General features: G+C 37.4%; 1 protein-coding gene across 6 annotated transcripts in view; it reads left to right on the top strand.

The window, feature by feature from the left end:
- Window positions 1-27,011, top strand: part of TENM3 (teneurin transmembrane protein 3) — a 309,761-nt gene that overhangs the window by 139,914 nt on the left and 142,836 nt on the right. The window contains exon 3 of one of the 6 annotated variants that reach the window (XM_062492831.1): window positions 434-643. The exons of the other annotated variants lie outside the window; for them this stretch is intronic. Coding sequence (XP_062348815.1) covers window positions 434-643 — 210 coding nt within the window. The remainder of the gene's footprint in view (window positions 1-433; window positions 644-27,011) is intronic. 6 annotated transcript variants of the gene reach the window in all.

Genomic DNA, 27,011 nt, shown 5'->3' with positions numbered 1-27,011 from the left:
TTAAATAGTATATGTGTCTGATAAACACTGCTGAAAACTAAAAGTTCTGTCAGAGTAAATATTGCAATAGAAATTTACAGCGGTGAGTTTCCTTGTATGTATGAGCTTGTAAAACTGGTCCTGTTTCTTTGTATCTGTGCCTGCTTATCTGTATTACTTTCTTTCACTAGTCGATTTCAGACAGGAATGTCCCACTAAAAGAAGCAATCCTGTCTGATAAACACTGTTCATTGAAATATCAAGTCATGGCATTGTGTTATGGTTTCTAAAGCACTTAAACCAGATTATTTCGGGCAATTGTCATATTTTCTTTGTCCATCTTTTTTTCTTGTTCAAAGTAGAATAATCACCTTTTGGTGATACAAGAAATAAATTATTTGTTTTTCATATGATATCTTGACCCATTTTTTAAATGCTTTTTATTTTTTTGTAGGTCCTCCCATGCCATCCTCCTCATCTAGTCCATCAGTTCCTGAACATTTACACTCCCTTCCTCCATCACCCAATCTCCATGACAACCAGAGGTGGTTATTAAGTAATAATGCCAGCCAGCCAGTTCAGGACTCTGATACAGATGAGGACTATACTGCCGGCTCATATCTAGTACAGACCGGTGATAATCCAGTATCTGTCCCAGGTCATGGTAAGAAGAGGACACTTTGTCCATAGTTTAAATACCCTTTTATTTTCCATCTTGTCTAATAAAACTTCAGTATATCAAAATGACTCTATATTTTCAACTGATTTTTCCTTAAATGTCGCAAATTGTTTCTATTTTACTGTAAGAGAAGCAAGAGTAAAAAAATAACTGCTGATATAGAAAAGCTCATTTATGTCATTTAATAGGCAATGCTTATGTGAAGCAGTAGCTAATAATGATTTATTATGTAATGTAGTTTTTAGCAAGTGACTAACCTTTAGTTGTACTTTTTAAAGGGTAGGCTGAAGTTGGCTAAACTGTCATGATATTTAGCTTCAGAATAATGTAAAAGTTGTCTTTTACTACCTCATCAAGTTCAGCAGGTTCCAGCCATTCCTTTCATTTTTCCAAGGGAAGGAGAGCAGGACTTTTGTTACTTGATAGGGCACTCGAGACTGAGGAAAAAGCTCTGAAGGAAGAGAGCTGTGAGATGACAGGAGGCAGTGGTGACTTATGAGGTGTATATTTCCATGTTTCTCTTCCTTCCAGCCAGTATCAGCTGGGGACATACTTTAAACACCAGTGCCTGCTTAAACATTGTGTCCAAAGAAACCACTTTTTTTCTCTTATTTTGGTATTTTTTCCCCCCTTTTTTCCTTTCTGTTTTTTTTTTGTTTGTTTGTTTTTTGTTTGTTTGTTTGTTTGTTTATATGAGAAAATATGAGAAATTAACTACAGGTTTCCATGTTTTTGTTTCATGACATGACTGAACAGATTTTCTTGGTGTAGGCAGACTGGAAGAATATTTTTTTTAATTCACAGCCCTTCTCAGGTAGATCAGCAGAGCTTGAAACAAGCCACTTCATATTCTAAGAGCAATTTCTGTCTTTTGATTGTTAAAATCTCACCAACAGATGAACCACTAGAGGGAGTTTGGAGAAATATTTTTCTGCAGATTGTGCATTGGCTGGTTGGACAGAATTATTTTGCGAAGCATAACACTTAATTTGAGCTTCTCTTCTTAGCTGTGAGTGGAATTTTGGTGTTATCTATAAAAGGCCAGTCTACTAAGACCACTCGTGTATGTTAATTTGTCACATTTGGATTAAGATATTTAAAATCAATGACAACTTTATTTTTGCATGTTCAACCTGCTTGGTATTTAATCTGTGAAGAACTCAAAAAAAAAGTCATGCATTGTCATAATCAAGGTATGCTATCTTTATTTTATGAAAGAATTTAGTCTTTCATAAATTCTAAATTTAGATTTTAGTCTTTTTGCTGCTTCCAGAATTTTGAACAGTTGCTTGCCAGTGAGTTTACCACCCTTCAGGAATGTTCCTTAACCTGTTTCATCTCAGGCAATCTAAATTAATTTCATTTAATCCTGTGTCAAGTCAAGTCTTGGCCTTTTAGCAGAACAACATAAGAGGGGTTCTGATAACAAGTAGGACAGGAGTTAGCACCATGGTATACATTGAGAGAGTTGTTCTTTGTAAGACTTTTGCTAAGCAGGAGGAAAACACAGCATATTCTGCAAGTATGTGTTCATTTTCCTTTTCCCTCACTCTTCCCACTGTTCTCCCCTGTATCTGCTACCTGCAGTTGTCTGACATTGACCCCTTCAGTGTATATGTATAGCAGAAGTGTTTGCAGTTCTGCTGTCAAATGATCTTTCTCTCCACAAGATTAGACTTGTTTTCAGAAGTGCTTCAACTTGCTCACCACGTATACTGTATATATAGTGATTCCAGTGATTTAAGTCAGGCTTCTTGGTTTTCTGCTGGGTAAGGAGAAGATCATAGTTGTTCAGGTAGTAGGCTTCCATTTCTACAATCAGCTGCAGGATGAGGGTTTATGTTATTGGAAGAAAGATTTCCTTTCACTCAGCACATAAATGAATATTGCTTGGATTATCTACCTGATTTGCTTATGGTTGGTTTCCCCTATCATATCCTGATGGCCTGTTGTGAGGAAAAATTATGTTCTTTACCAAACAGGGAAAAACAGAATGTAATAAGTTAGCTACAACTTTCTTCTACTTGATAATATGCATGGTTATGTAGCATTGTGTTGTAGTATGTGGATCTCTACAATTCTATCAAGTTAGTATCATTTAATTGTGGCCTTTAGTGTGCTGTTATTTGATTATTGCATATTCTTTAACTAAAAAGCTAAGTAATGCAGCATGTGTAGCACTTTCACAGAAAGAAGGGGGTTTTTTTCACCAGTTTTATTTTCTTTTGTGTCTTCATGTAAACTTTCAATGCTATCTAATCTTAATGGGTTCAAAGTAAGTCCAGTGCCTTATTCCAGATGACTTCCAGTGTTTATGTTGGCAGAGGGTGGGGGATCACTGCTGAAACATTTAGGAATAAAAAAGGTGCTGACTGAAAACAATTATATTATTGAACTGCTTTCAGTTATATTGACTTTATTTGAATAGCAAGTTGAATTAACATCTTAGTCTATTCAAACATCTGATGGTTTTCATTTAGAATGAGTTCATTTGGTCAATATATTTTATTTGATCAGCTCACTCAAAAATCAAAGGATCTGAATATGTGTGTAGAATTATATAAGTCTATGATGCTGGGTTTGATTAGCTTGTTTTGTTAATCAATGGGAATTAGCTTCCTTTTCTGGAATTATCTAAAAGAGCAAGGAGAATTAGTAAAATGAATTATCAGACGCGTACCATGAAAAGCTAAGGTCTACATGGAGGTATTACTAGTAGCTTTAAAAATTCAGATCAAGTGAAGACTGTTGTGGACATTTTAATAGGAATCATTTAATTTTTCTAAGAGCAGTATGTTAGTAAGTCATGAAATTCAGGAGAAGATAAATTTTAGGACCATCAGTTATAACTCTTCTTTTGCATAGCATATCTGATTAATTCTACTTATTCCTCTTCTTCAGGGTGCAGCTCAGTATATGAACTGTTCCAGCAGTCAGTCTGTTTGCCTACTGCTATCAGAACAATTTATTAACCACATTTATTGCTTTTAGAAAGAGCAGCAAAATGGTTCATAAGAAACAGGGACATCTGAATACATATTCAGGGAAATGAAACAGTTGTTAAAGTGAGAGGGAGAGTAGAGAGAACTGGGAGCTGGGAGGAATCTTGAATGTGATTAAGTTGGAGGGTTTCCTTATGTCACTAAGTCTGCTTATAAACAATAGAAGTCATGTAGTTTCTGTATTTAAGCATCTTGATAAGTTTCTTAATCTTTTTTTCATTAAAAGTTTTAGATTAGATTCTGGAGGGGAATTTCTTGAAATTAGTGGTACCTTATCTTTTAACACAGTATTTAGTACAATGAGAAAGAAAGTGCTCAATTCTTAGTTTAAGCAGAGGGTATGAAGACAAGGTACAGTTAATATTTAGTGCTTACTACTCACAATGAAATTGAAGAGTCTGAGTTAAAAACTCAGATCTGAGAATTTTAACCCCCAGATTGGAAATATTATGGGAGAACCATAAAATGCAAAATAGAGAAGGGTGTATTTCATAGCAGTTTTTGTACAGTGCATCTGAACATTAAGGTTCTCATGTTTCTTAATAACAGTTTGTGATGATAGTTTATGCTGTGGGAAGATCTGAACAAAATTCAATATAATATCAGCTGATTTTTCAGTTGTCCTAGATCAAGGATCTACCAGGCAATGCACAACAAACAAGATTTTGCTCCAGCCACATGGGAATTGCAGATTGATGGGCTTTTCAGTTCAAAATGGCTAAACCTTCCTACAAATTTGGAAATCTAGAGCACATCTCTGAATTTAAACTTGTTAAAGAGAAAAAATAATGCAGTAAAGCTGGTTGAATGAAAACATATTTGAACTCTCTCCATTCTGAGGTCTCATAGGACATATCACTCTATAGACAGCAAATGTGCTGTGGCATGATTCTCCTATAAATGGAGGACTTTAGTTCATGATGACTCATTAGAACTTGATGGGAGAGCTTATACTTAAGTATCTGCCATACAGAAGTTACTGTTTTTCTTATGCCACCATGTCAAGAAGCCAAGGTCAGAGCCTTCTGCTTTTGTACAAGTACCTGAGGGAATGGGTGCCCAATGGTCAAGCCTGGCACTAGTGAAAACGAGAGATAACACATGTACATAGCATAAGTGCTAATTTTATTAGGTGTTTGTTAGGGGTTTTTACTCTCCTAGTTTTCCCTCCATTTCTCATGTTTTATTTTTCTGCATAGATACCCCAATTCATATATAACCAGCATAATTAAACAATCTGCCTCACTTCTGCCTTTTTCTTTCCACCAAGAGCAAATTGAAATGGAAGTGTGATTGGAAGTACACACAGGGATTTGTGCTATAAGTTAGTGCAAGATACTAGTGACTTTTAAGGTATCTTTTCTTCCCTTGCAGCTCCTTTGAGGGTGGGAAGAGGAAAATGGGATTTCCCCCTTCATGCCCAGCTGGCTTGTGAGAAGGTTGGAAATAACCTGTGAACATTGAAAAGGCCCATGGCAAATTAAGTCTTAGCCAGTGTGGAAGTACCTTTTGTGGCTTTCTGATAGTCCTGCTTTAGTGCCTACTAAATACCTCCCAGTCCTTATTCCATCTCTGCTTGGCCACAGTTATGCCACAAAGGAAACTGCATGTGCTGGTGAACTAGAGCTTAGCAGCCAGGCTGTGACCTGCCGTGTAATTTTACAGGAGTTATTTTGATTTTGTTGAATATTCTTCATTGGAAAAGAGCCACAAGAATTATTGAGCCCAGCTTTTAAGTGAATGGCCCACACAGGGATTGAACCCACAGCCTTGTTGTTATTAGCACCATGCTCTCATGAACTACATTTTAGTAGTTCAGATTATTAGGGAACATAAGGAGAGGAAGGGGGTGTGTGAGGGTATTCTAGGACACAAGGAAACAAACATGATGTCATGAGATTAAATGCTTAAAAGCTCTTTAGATTTTTTTTTTTTCAGAGAGGTATATATATTTATTTCTTTTCCTTTTTGTCATTCTCGGAATTGTTAGTCACCTGGAATCTCTGAGGGTGTCTGCCTACCTTATTTTCATTGTTTTCTTACACATTGTTTAATGAGATCTTTATCTCATATCTCACAATTCAGGATAAATTGAATTTTGTCATTGTTGTATCAGTACACACAGTTTGTCCTCAGGTCTGACACTGGTCCTAAGACATGTTACTTGAAAAATTAACTCAGACCTGTTTGGTTTGAAATAGTCTGTGATAATAAATTAGGATTAATATTCAAACTAGGAGGAGTTGTATTGAAGAACATCATGGGGATATGCTATCATCTTGGTATTATTTAACATCCTCGTTAGTTATATGGACGAAGGAGTAAAAATGACACTAAAAATTTCCCAATAGTGCTAAATAGCAAGTGATCTGAGTGCCAGCTAGAGACAAAATGTTAATAGAAGAGGGCAAGGAAAGATCATTAATTGTATAGTGAGAAAGTAATAAAATGAAATTAAAATGGAAAAATATAAGCTGGTATGAAGTATGGTGTTTCAGAAAAAAAAATCTAAGGAGAAATGGTCACAGAGAGTTTTAATTAGCCATTAATCTGCAACATGGACTGACTCACAAGTACAGTTTGAGCTGGTTATACAAATATATCAGCAAAGAGGGATTCCTAGACATAGCATCAAAGGAATATAATATTAGAATTCAGGCATCTTGCTTCTTCAAAGTTCCTGTCAAATTTATTACTCTTTATTTTACTATTCAAATATATGTTTATGAAAACAGTTATGAGGTTAGAGGTATTACTGTGTGGGTGGGAATAGGTAAGAGATTAAACTTTGGCTCAATACGTGGCCTACGAAATAATTAATTGCTGGCAAAGAGAAGCTAACAACTAAAGATAGAATGGAACATGTTGGATGTGGTGTGGGGATACAATTAAAAGCAACAGGATGAAAATAAGGAAAGGAAAGTTTAGGCACACAGTTAAGAAAAACTGCTTAACAGTGAACTACATTAAGATATCTAGGTCTGTCCCAAGGAAGTGACAGAAGCTCTGTCACTTTTTAACGTGAAATTCAAATAAAAATGTAACTTGCACTGCTGAGAACAAACCTTCTTTCAGTTAGGAGAAGGTGGACTGAGATAACCTCCTGGAGCTTTTCTAGTAATACCTGTGTGCATTTCAAATCAGATATGTGTGAGTTTGTAGTTTATGGCAGAGATTTTCATACTAAGCTATGGCTATGCATGTTACGTTGGCAGCCTGCATGTTGAAATGCATTGCCAGTTTAAATGGAACAGAAAATTATTTGTCCTGTAGCCCAGACCTCACTCTGAAATTGTCCAGACCTTCCACAATAAATAATTTGCAAAACAGCTGCTTTCCCTTCCCATGTGCTGGACCATTTTATATCCTGCAGAATTACAAAATAAGATTCCCAGTTCTCAGTGAAAATTGCCAATGTCTTCTGGGCACGTACATACTCATGTAAATATTTTGTAAGCAAAAGTGTTTGATACCCATAAATTCACAATGCCTGTGATGCTGGATAAAGGTACTTGACAGGCTTTCTGTAAATACAGAATAAGTTCATGTTATAAAAATACATGCTGACTTTTTTTCTCAGGCCAGAAACAGTTCTGTTTCAGCCAGTGTGTAGCAGTGCTTGCAGTCTTCCTTGGTAGCTACAAAAGCACAGAAGTAAATCTCTTACGGTCCAAAGTCAGATATTGCAGGAAGGCAGGTATCTTTCAGGAACTACAGATCAACAGATTTATCTGTTCCACTTGCTTGGGGTGAATGTAGTTGCCTTAAAAGCTTGAAAATTGTGTCTTGAATGCTAGCCAGTTTATTTTTTATCTCTTTTTGATATTTGATTTCAATTTCATGAATCCATCTTTTTATCCTCTGTCATTGGTTTTTAAGCCAAACTTCTGTCAACATTGTTCCCTTAATGTAGAAAAATGTACATTTGTTCAGTTTAATTAAGCATTCAGTCTGTTTGCCAAGAGCAAATTACAGTTCCCCAATCTCACCCTCAGCCCTCCAAAATGAAATTTTGCAAAGTGGTGGGCAATTACTTCTCATATCTGATTGTTGTAAGTCATGTTTTGCTCTTAAGAGATTTTTGTAGTTTTCAGTCTCTTAATATGTTACTTAATAGAAGAGCCAAGACCCAATTATTTCTCCTCAGATTGTGGCCTTTGTAACCTTCAAAGAACAGTCTCCCCCACACCTCCTGTATCATTAGACGCAGAATATCTTTCCAGAGATGATTTTGGCCTTTTCACAAATCAAAGGATTCAGAGTGACAATTTATCCATCTTATACTCGAATGCATGCCAGATGGGACAACCTGCCAACTGTGTATCGTAGTGCAGATATGATCTGATGTAGAGACGTTTCCTCCACTCCTCCTTTCCCATCAAAAATCATATTACAAAAAATCATGCAGTGTAAGAAAACCTGTGAAGATAAATTCATTCTGAAATACAGTGAAACATAAAAGTAGAGTATTGTTTCACTGAAGGAAGAATGCTGCATCCAAATGTCAGCTCACTTGAAGTGAACTAACATGTACCTGGTGTGATAGATGAACATAAGAGTCAAAAATGCACCCTTCCCTCTTGCCAGCGCTTGCACACACATCATTTCTTTTGACTGCTTGATTACAGAACAGACATTCCTAATTGCAAGATAAGGAGCTTGAATTTAAATTCAGTCACAGTTTAATGGAAGAATCCTGAAGTCGCAATCAGGAACGAGGATGTACTGCTCCTGTGCAGAGAGTAGGCTGTAAGAAATTTATGGTAGAAATTAATCTGTAATACAGAAGATAAGAGGACAAGGAAACAGCCACATAGAGGATTTATTTTCATTTTAAATTACAAATTTGAGGACTTCACCCAGGTACTGCTCATGCTGACTTCCAGAGGAACAAATGTTATGTGAGTGCGCAGCAAAGAACTTGTATGACATCAGGACTCAGGAGCAGATGCAAGTGTGTCACATCATCACATTAAGCGCTTTTATTTTGATTTTTCATTATTTTATTTTAGGGAAAGGTCTAGATTTTAATGCTGTACTGCAATACAGAAGCTTTTTTTAAAAGCTATTTTTAGAATGGGAGGACTCAAGATCTTACACATGCTCCCATGTGTTCATCACTTGGTAGCAACAGTCTGAATTTACAGTTTTATAAGCCTGTCTTATGAGCTCTAATGCTCACCAAGCCTTGATGGATTCGTGAATACAAAAGTTCTTCCAGAAACATAGAATGAGTTGAAGACTGTGAGGTTTTAATAAAATCTTGTTTTTTCTGTTTTGTTGTGTTTCTTGATTTTTTTTTTATACTAGTTTATAGTTTAAGCGGTTGCTACGGGCTGATTCTGTGCTTCTGAGGAATTGCTGTTGGATTAAATGGGAGTTGCTAGTGGAGGTCAATACAGGGGTCAGGTCATTGTAATGCACCTGCAACATACATTTTATTCTGTTGTGTTGAAAAGTTCCTGTAGCAAAAAACCCCAGATTGTTAGAAAAAAATGTTTTAAAATTCTGATTTTTCTTCTCATTGCCTTGTGGTTTCCATTTGAACTCTGTTCTCAGTAGGTGAAATTTGGAGGATCATGTTCCAGTGCTTTAAATATGCTGCTTGCTGAAAGCGAACAGGACTCTCAGAAGATTGGCTGTCAAATGCTTGTTGCAGTCTTTCACGGGAGAAATACTAAGAATTTTGTGTTTGAGTCTCTAAGCAAGAAAAGTAATGTGCACTGGATGATAGTGAAAACAGCTCATCTCCAAGTTGCTTTGGAAAGTGAAAGGCTAAACATTTGTCATCTTTAACATCCTTTATCTTTTTAAATATTATCAATAGTTTTAATAGCTTAAGGACTGTGCTTACAGCATGGTTTTCCTGCTTTTCTCACAGACAAAAGATTTCTCCATTTAGTATCTTTCTGTGTTTGACATAGCATTGACATGAATTTATTTGTCACTAACCCATTAGGAGTACACAGGAGTAGTAACCCTGCTTTTTAAGGATGCAGAGATCTGACTAGAAGGCACATCAGCCTTCCTTTCTCATGCAAGGCCAAGGATTCCTATTGTCAGATGCAGTGGGCATGAAAGCAGCAATTTTACAGCACAAAAACTCCAATAACATTTACTGCGGTTGGCTGAGATTGCAGTGCACACAGGCACTGCTCAGTCTTGGTTGCTTAAGCACCAGCTTCCCTTGGCTTTTTGCCAGCCTGCACACTCCAAAGAGACAAGTCCTTTAAGGCGAAAGAGTTTTCCTTGCTACTTGCTTTGGGGTAAACAGGCCATTCAGGCATAGTTTATTGCATTACATACTTGACTATGCATACTGGAGTGCAGCGAAGTAATTGGTAGAATTATTTTAATCATTAGAATTCATAGGTACAAGATATGTTCTCCAAGCCAGGAGGGAGGGGGGAAAGAGAAAAAAGTAAGGATGTTTCTGTCAGCTAAGTTGCTGATCATTTATTACAAAACACTAAAAATATTCTCTCCATGGGAATTCTGTATGTTTACACTAGTAGTGTCCCTGCTACAGCTACAGAAAACAGAATTAATTCCCCTCTTTATTGCCATTCTTCTCTTGAAGATAAATCCCATCGCAGTTAGCAGCAAGATGTAGTGTCAAAGAACAGTTCTGTTTATGTAACAGGATACTTTGTTGTCATTAAAAAAAACAAACCAAACAAAGTCCTCTATTTTGAAATACTGTAATCACCGGATACTTGCAAATTAAAAGGAAGTCAGTTACTGTAAATTTTGCCACCAGTCCTACTCATCTTTGTGTTGAAAGATACTCTGTTTTGCAGTAATCAGCAGTAAACTTATCCCATTATTGCCGTAACCTGGAGACTCCACATGTAATGGTCTCTTAAATATTACTTTGTATGCTTTCCTTGAAGCTTCAGTTTAACACTGCAGTAGCTATTCAAACAATGTACAATGGAATTTATTTGTAATAAAGCATGTTATATCTGAATATGTGGCAGGCTGACTTGGCTATCACTGAGTACAAATTATCAGCTGCTGCTGGTTAAGTCTTTTAGTTCATTCAGAAAGTTTTAAGGAAGAGTAAAGCTTTCCTTTGATTTTGTTGCTGATATTTGGTGCGAGGGGACTTGTTTTTCTGTTCATTCTTAAATGCAAAGACCACAAGGGGTTTTTTGTAGAATGCTCCCTTCTTTCTCCTCAGCGGCATCCTGCATTGTGTTCAGGAAAGCTTTAAAATACCGTCTGTGGTATTTCTTGAGTCCCTGGGTTACTTTCTGGTAGCTTGTCCTCTGCTGAGTGGTGAAAAGACGAGGATAGGGGTGACCTTGCACCCCCGTCTCTGTGTATACCAGCTTCGAAATTGCTTCAGAAAACAAGTGAAGCACTTCTAATGAATTGCTCTTTTGATTCTTTGAATCTGCACAGCATCTCCATCAGGTTTTTACAGCTGGACTCTTCCTGTAATTGCTACTGGGGTGAGATGCACAACATGGGGTTTTGGAGCTAAGTACTTAAATTGTTTTACTGGCCAAAAATGTATAACATAGAGGGAGCAACAGACTTCATGAAATTCACACTTATATGTCTTTATGTTCTTCACCCCTTTCTGACATGCTGCTGATTTGCCAGCAGGCACTCTAGATGGGGATTAAAGAAATGGAAAAGCTGAAAGATACAGTTTCTTAAAGCAGCAGTATATTAGTAAAGAAGTTGTTTGTTTTGAACATCTGATACATGTCTGAAGATCTGGGGGGTTTTATTGGTACTGAAAAGTTAGAAAGAAGCACTTCACTGTTTTAATCTTGTTGAGATCGGAATGTATAGTAAAGCTATATGGAAAAAAGTATCCACCAATAGAAACAATAATTGATACCTTACAATTTTCAATTTCCAAGTACTTTAGATATTAATGTGCCTTCAGGTATGCAGCATTTTTGGCGTATTTACCCGGATAATTAAAAATAATAGGTCTTTTTCAAGTCTTTTTTGTACATTTTTCAAGCAATACAGTTTAAAGCTGTTACTTATGCCTTGTAATATATGGTTCTCAAAATTTCAAAATTCACCGCAGTATTTTTCTTCAAATGTCCTTCCTAATCTATTTCCTCAAGGCCTTTAATCAGTGGTGTGTAATGTGGAACATTATTCTGTTTGTTTGTAGTTTTGTATGAATAACTCAAAATAATTGGCATCGGAATGCACTACAGCATCATGTATGGATCTTTTCCTCGCTCAAGTTGAATTATTTCTTATTTTAATGTAGTCTCCTGTTTAAAAGTCTTTGATGTCTCTCCTAATTGTAGTGAATTCTGGCTACTATTGTGTACCTAAGCCAGTAAACAGGAAGGCAGAGATGGAGGATGGGTTAGATATTTTTAAAACTCCTTTCTAGTTTCCAGAAAGCCCTCCAGAATAAATTGCTTTGCAAGCATTCTGGACTGGAGACCCCAAGGGACATTCCTAGGCAGGGTGGAGGAATCAGCCAGTGTACTTGCATTGTTTTGAGCCTGAAAGGGAATTCTTCCTTGCTCTGTTACAGAGATTTATACTGTTAGCTAGTAGACGTTTTAAATGGCTGGTTTTGTAGAGAAAGACCAACAGAAAAACTACCAAGTAAAACAGTAGAGCGTGCCCAGATTCATCTAGTTGCTTTAATCATTAGTAATACTCAGATCAACATTTCTGTTAAATAAATTTATCTGGAAGTTCTTTTGAAACAGTCTTGAGCTTTGGGTGCAGCTTTGCTTCATTATCACGTAATAAACTTCTATGATCATGACCACAGTAGACCAGATTTTTTTTTTCATTTGTGTATATAAAATTCCTTGAGAGAGAGTTAAAATTCAAACTAGTAAAGAATAAAATTCTTACACTTAGGCATTTAAACCACCGATCTCTAAAAGGAAGTGCCCTATAGTACCAGTTCTGTGTTAGGGAAGTTGGGGAAGCTTCCATATCCTTCATGCATGCTTTAGCAATGTTGATGTTCCTGTACAGTGTGCTGCCCCAGATTTAATCTGTTCTGTCATATCGTAGGAACAGACAGTGGCTATGCATTTTGCACTTGGAATCTTAAACTACCATGTATTTATGTATTTGTGAGTGATGGATAGGTTACTGCTTCTGCAAAAAGTTCAAGAAATTTGAAGGCAGAAAGAAAATCAAGAGAATGATTAAAAGATTATTCGAGGGGGGTTGTGTATGGTTAGTAGTATATAATTTTTCTGACAGTAATCCTGAAATAATCAAATGTGAATACTAAATAGTCTATAAACAATGCACTAACCTTTCATCTTAGCAATGGTGATGATTAGTGTATCTCAACTTTCACAAGTGCAAGTAATATCTTATATCCTGGCAGAATTAAGTTGTAGTTAATATATGCATATGTTTCCATTTCCTGATACTGCACTCCCATGATTACAACAGAACTGAAAGTGTATTTAAAGAAATGTGAAAAGCATATTCCTGTTGTTACAAACACTTTAACAATTCAGTGGCATTTGCAGATGGCCTTTGGGAAAACCTTTCGAAAGGTTTGAAGTACAGGAACCTCTGGATGCAGTGCTCTTTCTCTGCTGCATCAGTGCTCCTCTAGTGTTGTTTGCTTCTTTTGGAGATGTTGAGTAGCAAAGGAAAAAAGTAGTTGCAGATGCAATATTTCCACCACTCAAAAACATGTTCTCTGCTGATGTTAAGTACCAGACAGCTCCTTTGCCATGATTTCTGCCTCCAAGTGCAAAGCTCTGTTGCGTTGAGGGTTAACAATCCTCAGATGGTGTGCAGTTTCCATTACACTGTCTGAATCTCCAAAGGAAAGGGTGTTGCCCCTTGCCATAGCTGTCTGTTAATCATCACTGTGAGATATGAGTGAGGCCAAGTGGTGATGCAGCAAAACCTCTCATTTGAATCCACAGAGTACACTAGAAAACTAGATCCCTTTTTCTTGGTGTATTTGTTGTTTGCCACAGTAGGAAAAAATACTTCCATTGCTGCTGTGGAATATCAGTGGAAAACTAAATGTATGAATAATGGAGCCTGCTCTTCTGCACCCTGTATCAATTTCTGATGATGTTCATATGTCTTACTGAGGAAGAGGCATGATTCCCTCATTCCACTAGAATTAGGGGACATTTTTTTTGCAATACCATGCATCCTCTTGGGAAAAAAGGCAAGATGTTCTTTTCAGGCTCTTTCAGAACCAAACTGCTGGTAGCCACCTTGAGGCAAAGAAGGAATGAAACGAGTGTAGATGAGAAACCAGAGATTGTCCTGATCTCCTCTGCCCTTAACTTCATCCTTCATGACTCATCTGTTTAATGCTCCTAAAGCAGTCAAAAGTGCTGAGGAGTGCCATATAGTCAAATCTGCAATAAAACAGATGCAAACAGGCATGAGCCTTTTACTCCCTGAAGTGATCTGTATGCGTGGATGTGGGGTTCTTTTTGGCCTTTTCATTCTTTGGAGAGATTCGATGGGTGTTGGGTTTTTTCCTCTTGTTCTATCTTAGTTTTAATCCTTCTTATCCTTTAAGTGTGCTCTTTTAATTTCCTCCTTTCCCTCTTTTTGCCCTTCTTCTTTGAAAGCATCTTTTTCTTATTAAGTCACTTAACCTTTATTAGACCATACCATGCCACTCCATCCTAGTTACTACTTTCTCTTTTATCCTTTTTTTTTATTCATTTTTTAATGGACTCTTTTCATATCATTCTCTCCTTGTTCAGGCTTCCTATGTCCCTTTCCTCATTCCCTTTGTTGTTCTCTCCATGGGACAGGTATATCTCATGAAAAGGTGCTTTGTACAGAATGTATCTGCCTTGGGGCAGCTATTTAATGAAAAAATCAGCTTCCCCCCATGCTCCTGTCCCTCTGAAGCCTGATGCAATAAATGCCAATTACAGTTCTACATAATTAAAGTAACGATGTCATATTTCTTTTTTAATATTAGTGTCTTCGCATTCAAGGAATGGAATGCTATGTAACGTGTATGTTTTTTGAAACAAAAAAAATAAGAATTTTGCTTCTAATCCATATTACAACACTTGTAATCTAGAATTTTCTTTCACCCTTCTTTTCTCTTCTGTGAATAGTCCAGACGTCTGTAGAAGGATCAGCAAAAACACAAACATGAATACTTTAAAAGTGTAGTTCCTTTATAATCGGGGATGAAAACTAACATCCTGCCTATTTCTGATCCTTCTTACCCTCTTGTGGCAGGAAAGCTATTAGAAGAGATGAAAATTGATAAAAAAAAAACCATGCAGCCTTTTCTCTTGATGGCTGCTTTGGCTGTTTGGAGAATTTGCAGCAGCAGAGAGGCCAGAAGATACAAAAAAGTATCAACCCCATGTGGTTTTAACAGAGCAGAAAAATCTTAACCTTTTGGGTGCTAGGCTACTCATCTGCCCTAGGGAACTGGGATGTTCCTGGATACCTTAATAGCCTTACAGAAGATTAAAAGCAGAAATCATTGACATGTTGGTACTGGTAATGGCACTGATTTCCCCACATGTGACCATTTTTGCTATAGAGAGTCGTTGGTTTCAGACATCTTGGTGAGATGCTCCCACTTGACCTGAAAATTAGTCTTTAATGTGTGACTTTGATATGAAGTGGATCTTTACACTCACTCTGTGAAAGCTAACATCTGGATTTGTGCTTTTCTCCAACCATTTTCTCCATCTTTTTAATTTCCACTATATACAGTTTTGTATGCCTGCTGTTAATGCACAATATTGTGCAAATGGCTAGATTTTAATAGATGAAGCTAACAATTGGTGCAGAAATAAATGTGTCCTAGAAATAAAATCTTACTTCCCCCAAATGTTGTTAGTATTATTTGATTATATTTTAAAATTAATGTATTTAACAGACTAATGTCAAGTTTGGAATTTCAAATTTCTCTGAAGAAATTAATGATATAAATGAACTACTGAAAGCAGTACTAGGAGTTGTGTTCTCTGTAGTGTTTCATGCTCACTTCATCCCTTTAGAGAAAGTATTTTTGTTCAAAAGGTGAAAGGCAGTCAGCAAGCAGGGCTTCAGCAGAAGTGCTGTGTATAAGAATAGTTTTTGCATAAGTGGAAGGACATAATATTAGAGTGGCATCAGGATAGTATTGCAGTGACAGTGACATGGTTGTGTCTGCATGTGAGATGAATGATTAACTGTTGGACAGAGGATAAAAGAGTTTAAAAGTGCTGGGAAAAACACTCAGCGTTTTACCTACAGTATGGAAGCCTGTACCAAAAAAAAGCCTGTCTGGACACACACCACTGCCTTAGTGACTCTCCCATCACACACAAGTGAGATCAACACCCGAGGGTATTTTCCACCCCCGAAGGAACGCGTGTCCTTAGAGAGAGCTCAGTTGCATTTTGTCCAGCAATTAATTCAGAAGTTACCTGCTAGCACCCCAGCTGGTTGTCCAGCAGCATCTGAGGGCCCTGAGGTGCCTTCCCACCCTCTCTGGCACAGGGTGCCCTCGGCCGTGCACCCTCCAGACATGAGCATGGCAGCCCTGCAGAGCAGCCTCCTCTGTGCTGGGGTTTTCCAGAGGGCTCCAGTGCTCACAGGGAATGAGCTGCCCTTGTGATGCCGAGTGGATGAATGTCCGTGACTTACATAAACAATCCCAGGATCTCTTCCAATGCTCCAGTGGTGTGGTTGGGATCAGTCTATTTTAAAGGAAAGAAAATATGGGCAGTAAAGTTCTGAGGCACCCTGGAGCTTGGTCAATGGGGAAAAGAAAGCCAAACCAGGAAAAAAAAAGTCCAAAATTGGTCTTTAAAGAAAATTTTACAAACAAGATAGCTGCTGTTTCTATGTCCTGGGACAGTAGTTCCTCTTGGGTGCCTTTGTCCTTCCCTTGGAAATCTTCTTTCTCAATTTTGTTTTAAACATCTTTCATCATTCTTTTTTCAGTACTTTATCATTCTCTTGTATGCCAGTATAAATACCTTCGACATGTCTGAGTGCTTGTGTCTGAATATTTGCCATTGTGCTTTGTTTTTACCTTTCTCAGATGTTTGCATTTTTTGGTACTTCATTGTATAGGGGCTATTTTTTTTTTAAGGGAGGAGAGAAAAATATAATTAAATTGCTTTTCTTAAGGCACAAGGAAAGTAACTTATAATTTTTTTTCATTTCCTCTCATATTTTAGAAATTTATGCTAATTTTACTTATGATTATATTATCAGTTTATCAGTCCAGTAATTTCTTTATCATATTTCTTAACCATATGTTCATACACTCATTATGTCACTATTACATGTATGGTGAAATAAAATTTTGTTCAACAGAACAATGTGAATTATCTAGGGTATATTAAGATTTACAATTACTCACGTAAAGAACTGTGGGGAGCGGAAAGAAGTAGTAGTCTTCTCATTATTACAGTCCCTCAAATCAGTATGGCCCTTTAATTTTTTTTATTATATGTATATATTCTTCTGTACTTTCCATACTCAGTATATAGCAAGCAGACACACTGACTCTACAGAAATAACTACCTTGTAAAGGAAAGACCTTACAAGGGTGCAGTTTTTGTTAATGCAACTTTTTTAACTGATTAATGAGACCAATATAATTTTGTATCTCTGAACTAATAGCTTGAGTTATTTTTTTGCAAATTATTCATATTTTATTGGGTGTTTATTTTCTATTACATTGCTTTTCAGATTTATGGAAAGTACTTGTAATTATCATATCCTTCATTTGATGCAATGAGTATATTTTACTGGACAGCTTTATGCATTCAGTGTTACATGTTTTGTTTTGCAGCTGAAGACAAATTTCTTAATTGCTCTTCTGCGTGTGGTTGTTTTGAGGTCTTTTTCTAAGCTGCTGTGATTTTTGCATTTATATGTTAGGCATGTGTGATGTGGGACTAGGTATGATTTTACAAGTTAAAAGTCTCAAGCAAACTCTCATTAGCTACTGTTGTAGCTTTGAAGATTGCAAGTCGCCATTGCACCATATACTTGACGTTGAATTTTGTATAATAATTTCTAGGTCAAAAACCCAATAGCTGTTAGTACAGAAGCAAAATATTTGTGGAAACTTTTCCAAACTGCTAATTGAAATTTCTGTAGTACCTCTGTACTGCTAAGAGCAAGAAAGGAATACTTTCTGCCTGGGGCTTTTGTGAGCATATACCATAGAGATAGGAGCTGTATACAAATTTAACTTTGCCTTTTATAGACAGCACTTTGTTTTTAGTCTGAACCCAATGATTTTAAAACATCATTGTAGGAGTCATTTTTCTCTTGCAAGTAAAAACATGCCTCATCCTTAAAAGACAAAGTGTGAGACATAGCTGTAATTGCTCAGTTTTGGTGCCAAGAATAAGTGGTTTGAAGAAAGCTTACCACCCTTATCCCTAGGGAGATGTAAATTGTCACAGGCAACCGCAGACACAGTAACTTCTCACTTGTGTGCTGCTAAACAGTACGGATATGTCACAAGTATAAAAGTTATTCATAAAGTAATAAAATGTATTTATATTTTTATTAACAGTAAGTTTGTATGTATATGCGAAAATACCTAGAGTGTGGTGTAAAATATTCATAGTCCAAGAACTGTAACAGTGCTGCAAATATCAAACACAATATGATTTATTCTGTAAGAGCAGATGTCTTTCCTAGAGCTCTGCTCCTCACTGTATTCCTATGTGAATGCAAAAAGAGTTGGGGGTGAAAAGGGACCTTATTACTGTAGTAGTAGTGAGACCGAACCTAGTAAGTACCTTTCTTGAGTGTTCTTTCTTGATGTTTACTTTTCAAGTAAGATTTTATGTGTTCAGTAATGATTCTTGTGTGTGTTTCCGTTTCCACCAAAAAAAAAAAAGGTAAGTAAATTCAGTAGAGGAATGGTGAATACGGTTAAGCTCAGGCCTTAGTAAAATGGCCTAATTGACAGACAGTGATGATACTTTAAATGGGCACAAACCCATCTGCACAGAAACTAGTCTGCTACATCTTGTGCGTGCACAAACAGAAAAACTTAAAGTGCATCTCTGTTTAGTGAAAGTTGTTTCTGATGTAGAAGACACACAAACTGACTAGGCTTGACTTTTACAGCTTAAGGACAAGTAACCAGAGTTAGTCTGGTTTTATCAGTAAGAAGAAACTGCTATAAAGCTGTTTAAGACTACTGGTCTTAGCAAAAGTCTCCACTGTTAAACAAACTACTGAGCTTTAACTGTAGGGGGAGTAAATCTGGCATCTTTGCCTATGTTCAGCAAACACCTGTACCAAATACAATGCAATTTGGAGTATTTGGGAAGTTTATCATCAGAGGAGTTCTCACATCCTGTTGTACATAAACCTGGTGAATTGACCAGCTGGGACTGTGAAAACTGAATGAGATTAGCTGTACATGTAACTGTTACGGAAACAACACTGGCATGAGCAGCAGCACATCCACCATCATATTTCTTTCTTGGGATTTCCTAAAGAAAAGGTAGAATAATCTCTCACTTCAGGATATGAGTTATTTATTTTGATGCCCCAAACAATTTCCATGTGTATTCTCACAGTGTGACAAATATTTAGTAGTCCCCCCATGGCCTACATTTGGGTGAAGAGTGAATATAAACAGTCATAAAGCAAGAGTCATGCCTCTGGCAGTTGTCATGTTTTTCTGCAATTTACTGTTTTGGAGACATGATAAATAATAATCAAATGGCATTTACTTAAAGAAGCTACAAAGCTCCTACTGGAAAGAAACAATGAACAAGATTTATGTCAGGTCTCTGAGCTTGAATGAGGCATGGGCCCAGGGGCATTGCAAGTGCCTTCATTTTATATACTTTCCTGCTAGTCTGACTCACCCCCCAGGTTATTGTCAGAGCTAGTCAAAACCAGGACTTGTTCATCCATGTGGTTGTCTGCTGGCCAAGGGTAGACTTCTTGCATGCCAGCAACCTCAGCCAGCTGGGTTCTAGAAAAAGTGTATCCATTGTGATTCATGGGATAAGGGTGTAAGTTTCTTGTATCTACACTTCCAGCATATTGAGATCTGGCTGGTAGAATGTCATGGTTTAACCCCAGCCAACAACTAAACATCACATAGCCACTTGTTTACTCCCCTATTCCAGCAGGATGGGGGAAAGAGAATTTGTAACAGGAAAATGGAGGAAATGTGTGAGTTGAGACAAGCAGTTTAATAGCTGACATAAAATATAGTAAGGAAAAATAAATTGTAATGGAAAGGAAAGTAACAAAGACAATGGTAAGTAAAGCCCGTGAAAGACAAGTGATGCAAATGAAAATGATTTTGCTCATCACCAGCTGCTGCCTGTACCTGAACAGTGGCTTCCCAGCCAACCTTGTCTCTAGTTTTTATGCTGACACCCTATTTGATAGAATATCCTTTTGACCAGTTCAGATCAGCTGTCCTGGCTATGTCCCCTCACACCTTCTTGTGCACCCACAGCCTTCTCACTGCCAGGGTTTAGAGAGGAGCAGAAAAGGCCTTGCCTCTTTAAGCACTGCTCAGTAATAATTAAAATATCACAGATTTATCAACACTGTTTCCAGCACAAATCCAAAGCATAGCAAAGCAAAGCATCCCATACCAGCTACTGTGAAGAAAAATGTCTCTACTCTGGCCAAAACCAACAGACTCGCAACTTCTTACTCTGTTTAAGTCATGTTCAGGTCTCAAAAATTTCAATACATCCTCATTAATCATGTTCCCCATTAATCATCATAAAATCATAGAATGTTAAGGGGTTTTAATGGACCTTAAAGATCATCTAGTACCAATTCCCTCTGCCTTGGACAGGGACACCTCCCACTAGACCAGGTTGCTCACAGTCTTATCCTACTTGGCATTGAACACTGCCAGCGTTGGGGCATCTGCAACTTCCCACAGCAATCTGTTTTGGTGTCCCACTCTCAAAATATAAAAAGTCTTCCTATTATCTAACCTAAATTTCCCCTCTTTTAATTTGTACCCATTACTCCTAGTCCTGCCACTACAGTTCCTGATGAAGAGGGCTTCTCAGGTTTCCCTTCAGGCCTCATTCAGGTACTGGAAAGCTGCTATGAGGTCTCCACACAACTTTCTCTTCTCCAAACTGAACTGTCCCAGCTTTCTCATCCTGTCTTCAGTGCTCCAGTCCAGTGCTCTTATCAACCTCATGGCCCTCCTCTGGACTTGCTCCAACAGTTCCATATCCTTCTTATTTTGGGGGCACCATAACTGTACACAGCACTCCAAGTGGCATCTCACCAGAACAGAGTAGAGGGAGAGAATCACTTCCTTTGACCTGCTGGCCACACTATTTTTGATGCAGCCCAAGGTTTTCTTGGGTTTCTGGACTGCAAGCACACATTGCCAGGTCTTGGTGAGTTTTTCAACAACCATCACCTCCAAGTCTTTCTCAACAGGGCTTCTCTCAACCTATCCTGTAGGTGTGCCTGAGGTTGCCACAGCCCAGGTGTAGGACCTTTGATACAATATAGAGATACCATTGCTTTAGTCTATGGATCACCCCTGTGAAGTGCCTGTGAAACATCCATAAATATCCACAAATGTCCACTGAGTTCATTCAGTCCATGACTTGGCGCCCGGTCTGTTCTAGTGGTCAGCTGGGACAGGAGAGGGGATATGCTGCATGGAGGTACTGGGCACCAAGTGCAACTCAGGTCTGGTCACTGCTGCATTGCATCTGCTTCTTTTTAGGCTTCTCCTCCATTGGTTTAATTAGCTAACACTATAGTAATTCCTATAAAACACAACTCAGATCATGGGTTATAACAGTTTAAAGGTATATACAATTCACTTTCTACCCCTGGACCTTTTGGGCCAGCTTATAGGGTTTAACATTGCAGTGAACTCCTCCCCTTGCTCCTAGCCTGGAGCTAGCAATTCCCATAACATGCAACATAAATCATCATTCCGTTTTCCCAGAGTCTGGTGCATGATAGGATATGTGATACACTCCTTCAGTGCTGTGTGCCTATGAGATTGTTTTGGAAATGAGTCCTGCTTTCTGATTCAGTTCTTTCAGGGATGCTTTGTGTGACCATAAAACCTGTTCTTCAAGGCCCAGGATAGTATTCCAACCAGTGGCATGGGTCATACAGTATGTTTCCCACCATCCAGTGTCTTTTCCACCATTGTAAGCCCCAGTTGAAAAAGGTTCGTGGCTTTTCCATAGAATTTCAGCCTTTACTCTCTATACCCAAAAGGCTTTAACTACTTTACTAGTTTAATTATGGGGCATGTTTGACATTCTTGGAAAACCTGTGCAATGGCATCAATACTTAAGTTCAGCTGCTCAGCCACAATCCCATCTCTCTGTTGCATGCCTTCCTAAATGTCCTAATGTGTCATTAGCCCATCAAGCTATAAAAGTAGCCCACACTTATGTTCCCAGTCCAGCTCCATCTGAGCCACTTCAGTTCCAGCAGCTTGGTCACCTGTTCATTCTTTCAGTGTTCTTCAGTGCCCCAACTCTTAGGTACATGGGCATCTTGTGAGGTACTTTTACAATGATATTCTCTACCCGAGCAACAATATCTTGCCATAATTCAGCATCCCAGAGGGATGTGTCACACTACTGTAACTGATCTGCTTCCATTGCTGTAGCCGATGCCACAGAGAGCTTCTCATTGTCTATGAGTCAATACAGACATAAAGGACTGGCTACTTTTCTTGTTCAGCAATATCTAAAGCCAGCTTCACTTTAAGTCACTTTTGCAAAGTGATTTGACTCACCTTGTCCTTCAGCACTTTCTGTGCCTTGTTGTGTAGGCCTCCACACAGTCAAAAGAAGTATATGGTAGGTATTTTGAAAATAAATTATTCATTGTCTTTTTCAGAAGTTCTGTAGAGCCAGAAAAGGTTCTGAATATTAACCACGGAACATGAAAATTCTTGAGATTTTCCATTTGTCTCTAAAGAAGAGCATGTAATACATATAATGTGCCATGAAGAAGTCTATTCTTACCAAAATTCCATAGGTCTTCACCCAAATTTTACGAACAGCTATAAAATAGTTTGGAATCTGTGCTTGAAGTTTGTGATGTTATAGAAGAATATTGCCATTGCATGCATCTTATTTTGTAACTGTTGTAGCAACTCTAACTCTTAGTATCTGTTCAGTATTTCTGTAGTATTCAGAGATTTGAAAAGTCTTAGGAGGCTATCTACAGTCAGGTTTTTACTTCTGAATGTTTTAAAAAATTAAAAGAGCAATTTGATTCAATCATTACTATTAAATTATAACTAAAAGAGGAAAACTTGGAACTGAAACATACCTATTTAAAAATAAATATTCACACATACAGGGCTCTACTCTGTTTTCATTGCCAGTTTAGGCTACACAATTAATCAGTGCTTCTGTTATCTTGATAATCTGTCTGCTTGCTGTTGTAAATAACTTACACTTGCTGGTGAAGCTGCTGACAGCTATTTAGGCTTTCAGCTTTCAAAAATGCTTCTAATTGTACATGTTTGCAGTTTCTTAAAACCATTTGCTTCTGAAATAATTTTTGCAGCTAATGTAGCTCGAAGTCTTCCTGTTTGTTTGTATTTATTTTCTTTAGAGTTGTATTTCCAAAGTATGAATCTCTTTAGTAGATTCAGTTCACTTGAGATTATAAAGTGACCCAGTAGCTTGTAATGAAAAAATGTTATGTTGTTTGTGAGATCAGTGGTTTATCTTTGTGGAAGAGAGGACGTTCTCTTGTAATGCCACATGTAACTCATGAAACCTTGCACCTTGGGCAAGGATGTGCACATGAAATTTTCACACTTATACCTACATGGAGCCAGGAAACTGGGCTGCAGGGACTTCTGTAGGGGGTAGGTGGGATGGGTTACATGTGCTTCCCTAAACACAGGTGGTGGAAACTTGACCTGTATCAGAAAATAATCTGGTATTCTGAGTATCCCCTCCCATTCCCCAGTCTGTCAGCAGTGTGGAGTCATGCCTCAGCAGAACACAAAGCCTTACCCTTCCTCTACCTCTCTGCAAACACATTTGTCTGTGCACTTCTCGTCATAAATTTGGTCTGAGTGCAGAGGACCTTTACATATAGAACATCTTCCATTTCAAGAAGAGCAAAGAGCTGTTGGGCACATAATTGATTTCAGCAGCAAGACCGCTGGACGTACACAGGCTCTCGCTTGTGATCACACCAGTGGCTATGCCAGGAATAAAAAAAGATTTCCTGACGTGCTCTGCTGCGATCTTACCACGAAACAATTCTTTCTCCTGAAATGTTTGGTTTTAGCCCCCGGTGGTAGTTATAAAAGAATGTTAAATACCAGACTTCTCAGCTTGGGACCATCTGTTTCCCTTGCAATCGTGTACCACCCCCACACACAGATTACTTGTCACCAGCGTTGCAGTTTCAGCGGAAGACAAAAAGACATGTATTTTCCTATATGATAGTTTAGGCAGAAGATGGACCTGGGAAACATGTTCAGGTGGAGAGGTGTGATTATGCTAGAAATAGAGGGATTTTTCCCCACAAGTGGAAGGCAGCAGGCTTTCAGGGAGTCCAGTCATTCAGATCTCTGCTGGCTCTATGCCTGTGTAAAATCTTGTCCCTCTTGACTGGGGCATAGCTTGCTTCATAAATCAGTAGTGTTACATGGTGAGCAAGCTGTCTTTGCAAGTGCTCTCCCAGCATACCTAGAAATGCTTTTGCCAAATTTGTTACTGGTGAAATGACATCTGTTAGGTTTAAAGAGAGTTTACACACTTCTTCTACATTAAGTAATTTGAAACACAAATTCTGCATATGTAAAAATTAGGTTACTACTAGGAGGTTTCAGATCAATTGTTTTTTTAAGAACTAAAATGTATGTGGAATCTATAATTCTACCAGAAGAACATAAAATTGTAATGAATCTTTTTTTTTTTTTTAAAGCCTTTGCTTATCCTTTTGCTGCTACAGTTCCTTGGAAGTCAGGAACATCATGGAATGAATGCAACTTGCATTTGCTAATGGTATATGGGAGATTTCACCACATTTCACTGCACTGTGGTGGTGATATTCTTTGTGCTTATTTGTGTGTATTTGCCATTGTTTCAAAAACTTTATTTAAAAAAAGATACTTTAGCTCTGCTCTTCTGAGATCTTTTTGTGTATACTATGTAGTTGGCTATTTAAATCAAAGAAGGTAGTAGTGAGCTGTGATTTCTCTACCTTTTATTGGTTCTGTCAGTGTCTGTGAGAACTACAGCAGTGTTATTAAAAGGAAGAGCTTACTATTAAATGGATCAGCCATGTTTTTTTTTTTAAGGAGCATGGTTTGAGCAAGAAGCGGTAAAGTTTAGCTGGAAACTGATGTGAAAGATCATCTGCTGGAAAAAATTTTGTAGCAGCAACACAACTAGGACATAATGAAAATACATACAGGAAAGCCTACAGTTATTTGTGAAAAAAATATATAGAATTTAAGTGTAAGAAAAACTGATTTTCTCATTTTTCTGTGTTTTATAAATTGTTTTAAAAATTACAAACTTTCACACCTTTTTGTTTAATATTGAATGTAATTGTTTATTATGCTTAACTACAATACAATCTGTTTAAACTGTTCAGCATACTGCTGTGCTTCACAGCATTTGCATATAAATAGTGAACATATACAAATGTCTAATTAAATCCCTCTCCATGTCCACTTATACCTCTGAATGTATAGATTTGCTTAAAATGACATGTTTGGTAGGGGAGAGTTTTGTTGATAAGTTGCATGATCTTAGGCAATCAGGTTGAAAGGCAGTTTTTGTTTCAACTCTTAACAATTCAAAGCTGAGGTTTGATTTGAGGGTTAATGACTCAATCTTCCTACTGAAATGGGAAGCAGCTGTACTGGCAACCAAGAATACCTTTTAAGAAATCTTTTGCAATGGATTTGTTCTTTTGATTGATACCTAACTATATTTGATTGTCATTAGAATAGAATAATATCTTACTAAAATCAAGAGTGGTTTTGTTGGTTTTTTTTTCCATAAGGAGGAAGAGCAAAAACCTAATTCACATGTAAGCCTAAAAAGCTTATTTAAAGTCGTTAAAGAACAATAGTTCTTTAGTTTGCTCTTGTGGAGGCCTCCCCCTATTATGCATTTCTCTTGCTTGACACAGTTAAGAGGAAAATTATTTAAAAGCTGTTTTGGAAGCTTGGTTTCCTATTCTTTTCTTGTCTTTCATAATCTGCATAATTCTTTTACTTGATAACAGATCAATTAGTTGATTTGGAGACAAGAATTCGTCTGCTGATCTACTGCTCTACTTCCCTCTTTCTAAGGCCCAGGCTGCGGTCTGTAGAAATTTTTGCTTTAACTCTAGAGGTCAGGATTAAATTCCTTTTAAAAAGTCAAGCCAGAGAAAGCATCTCACTTCTACGTTTTCCACAAAACTTTGATTATTATGATTTTTCTAATGAAATTATACATGCTTTCTTATTTTTCTCAGAACTTTTCTCTCATCTCTTCACTTTTGTGTGGTCTCCTCTGTGTGTTATACATTCATCCTCTTTCTGTGGAATTCTACCATTCTTCCCCCATGGTTTTCTTTTCATGTCACTGCCCCTGTTCCATTTTAATTTCCTCCAAAGCAAAACATGAGTCCCTCTTATCTGAGTTTTTTCAAACCTGATGCAACAAACTCACCTGTTTTTGCTTAGAAATTTTATATTGTATATTCCCATTCCTGGCTTATCTTTCACACATTTTATTAGTGTGGCCATGTGTGTTAAGCATGCAGAAATTGGTAAAGAATGTAATTGCTTATAATGAACTAATTCTAGGGGCCTTTCAAAAATGCTTTTGGATTTGTAAATTTGCAAAATGTTCAAGGGATGGCATTAACTATTGCAAGTTCATGACAAAAACTTCAGTTGACCTATTTAATGCAGAATTTTTCCTCTGGCTCTTGAAGTTGAGGAAGACTAGGAGTTTGCTCCTTCTTCATGAATGTCAGCCATATGTCAGTAAAAGCCAGGTTTAGTAGTAAAAGAACCTTTATTTTATTTATTGGGCAGAAAGGTAGGTTTTTGCAGCACTGGTTGTATCATCTGTAAGCATTACATAATCATGAATTGTGAGTATATTTTTTTCAGGATAAAAGTTTTAAGAGTTTAGGTTTTCTTAACCTGTACAGTAGTAACTATGCTTCTAAAATAAATAGCTTTGGCAAATTGTTTTTCTTGGAAGTGGTAAGAAATAAAATCAGAAGACAAAGAAAAACATACACATAGCTCACTCTGGATTAATGATTTTGGATAGGAACCAAAATTATCTAACACTTGAAAATGCTAAGAAATCTATTAAGAAGCCATACATCAGACCTTGCAATGGGAACTGCATTTGACTTCAGTTAAACATGCTGTATGAGACAAGTAC

Source organism: Cinclus cinclus, chromosome 5 (assembly GCF_963662255.1).
Source record: "Cinclus cinclus chromosome 5, bCinCin1.1, whole genome shotgun sequence".
Taxonomy (NCBI): Eukaryota; Metazoa; Chordata; class Aves; order Passeriformes; family Cinclidae; genus Cinclus; species Cinclus cinclus.
This window is presented reverse-complemented; position numbering and strand designations above follow the sequence as displayed.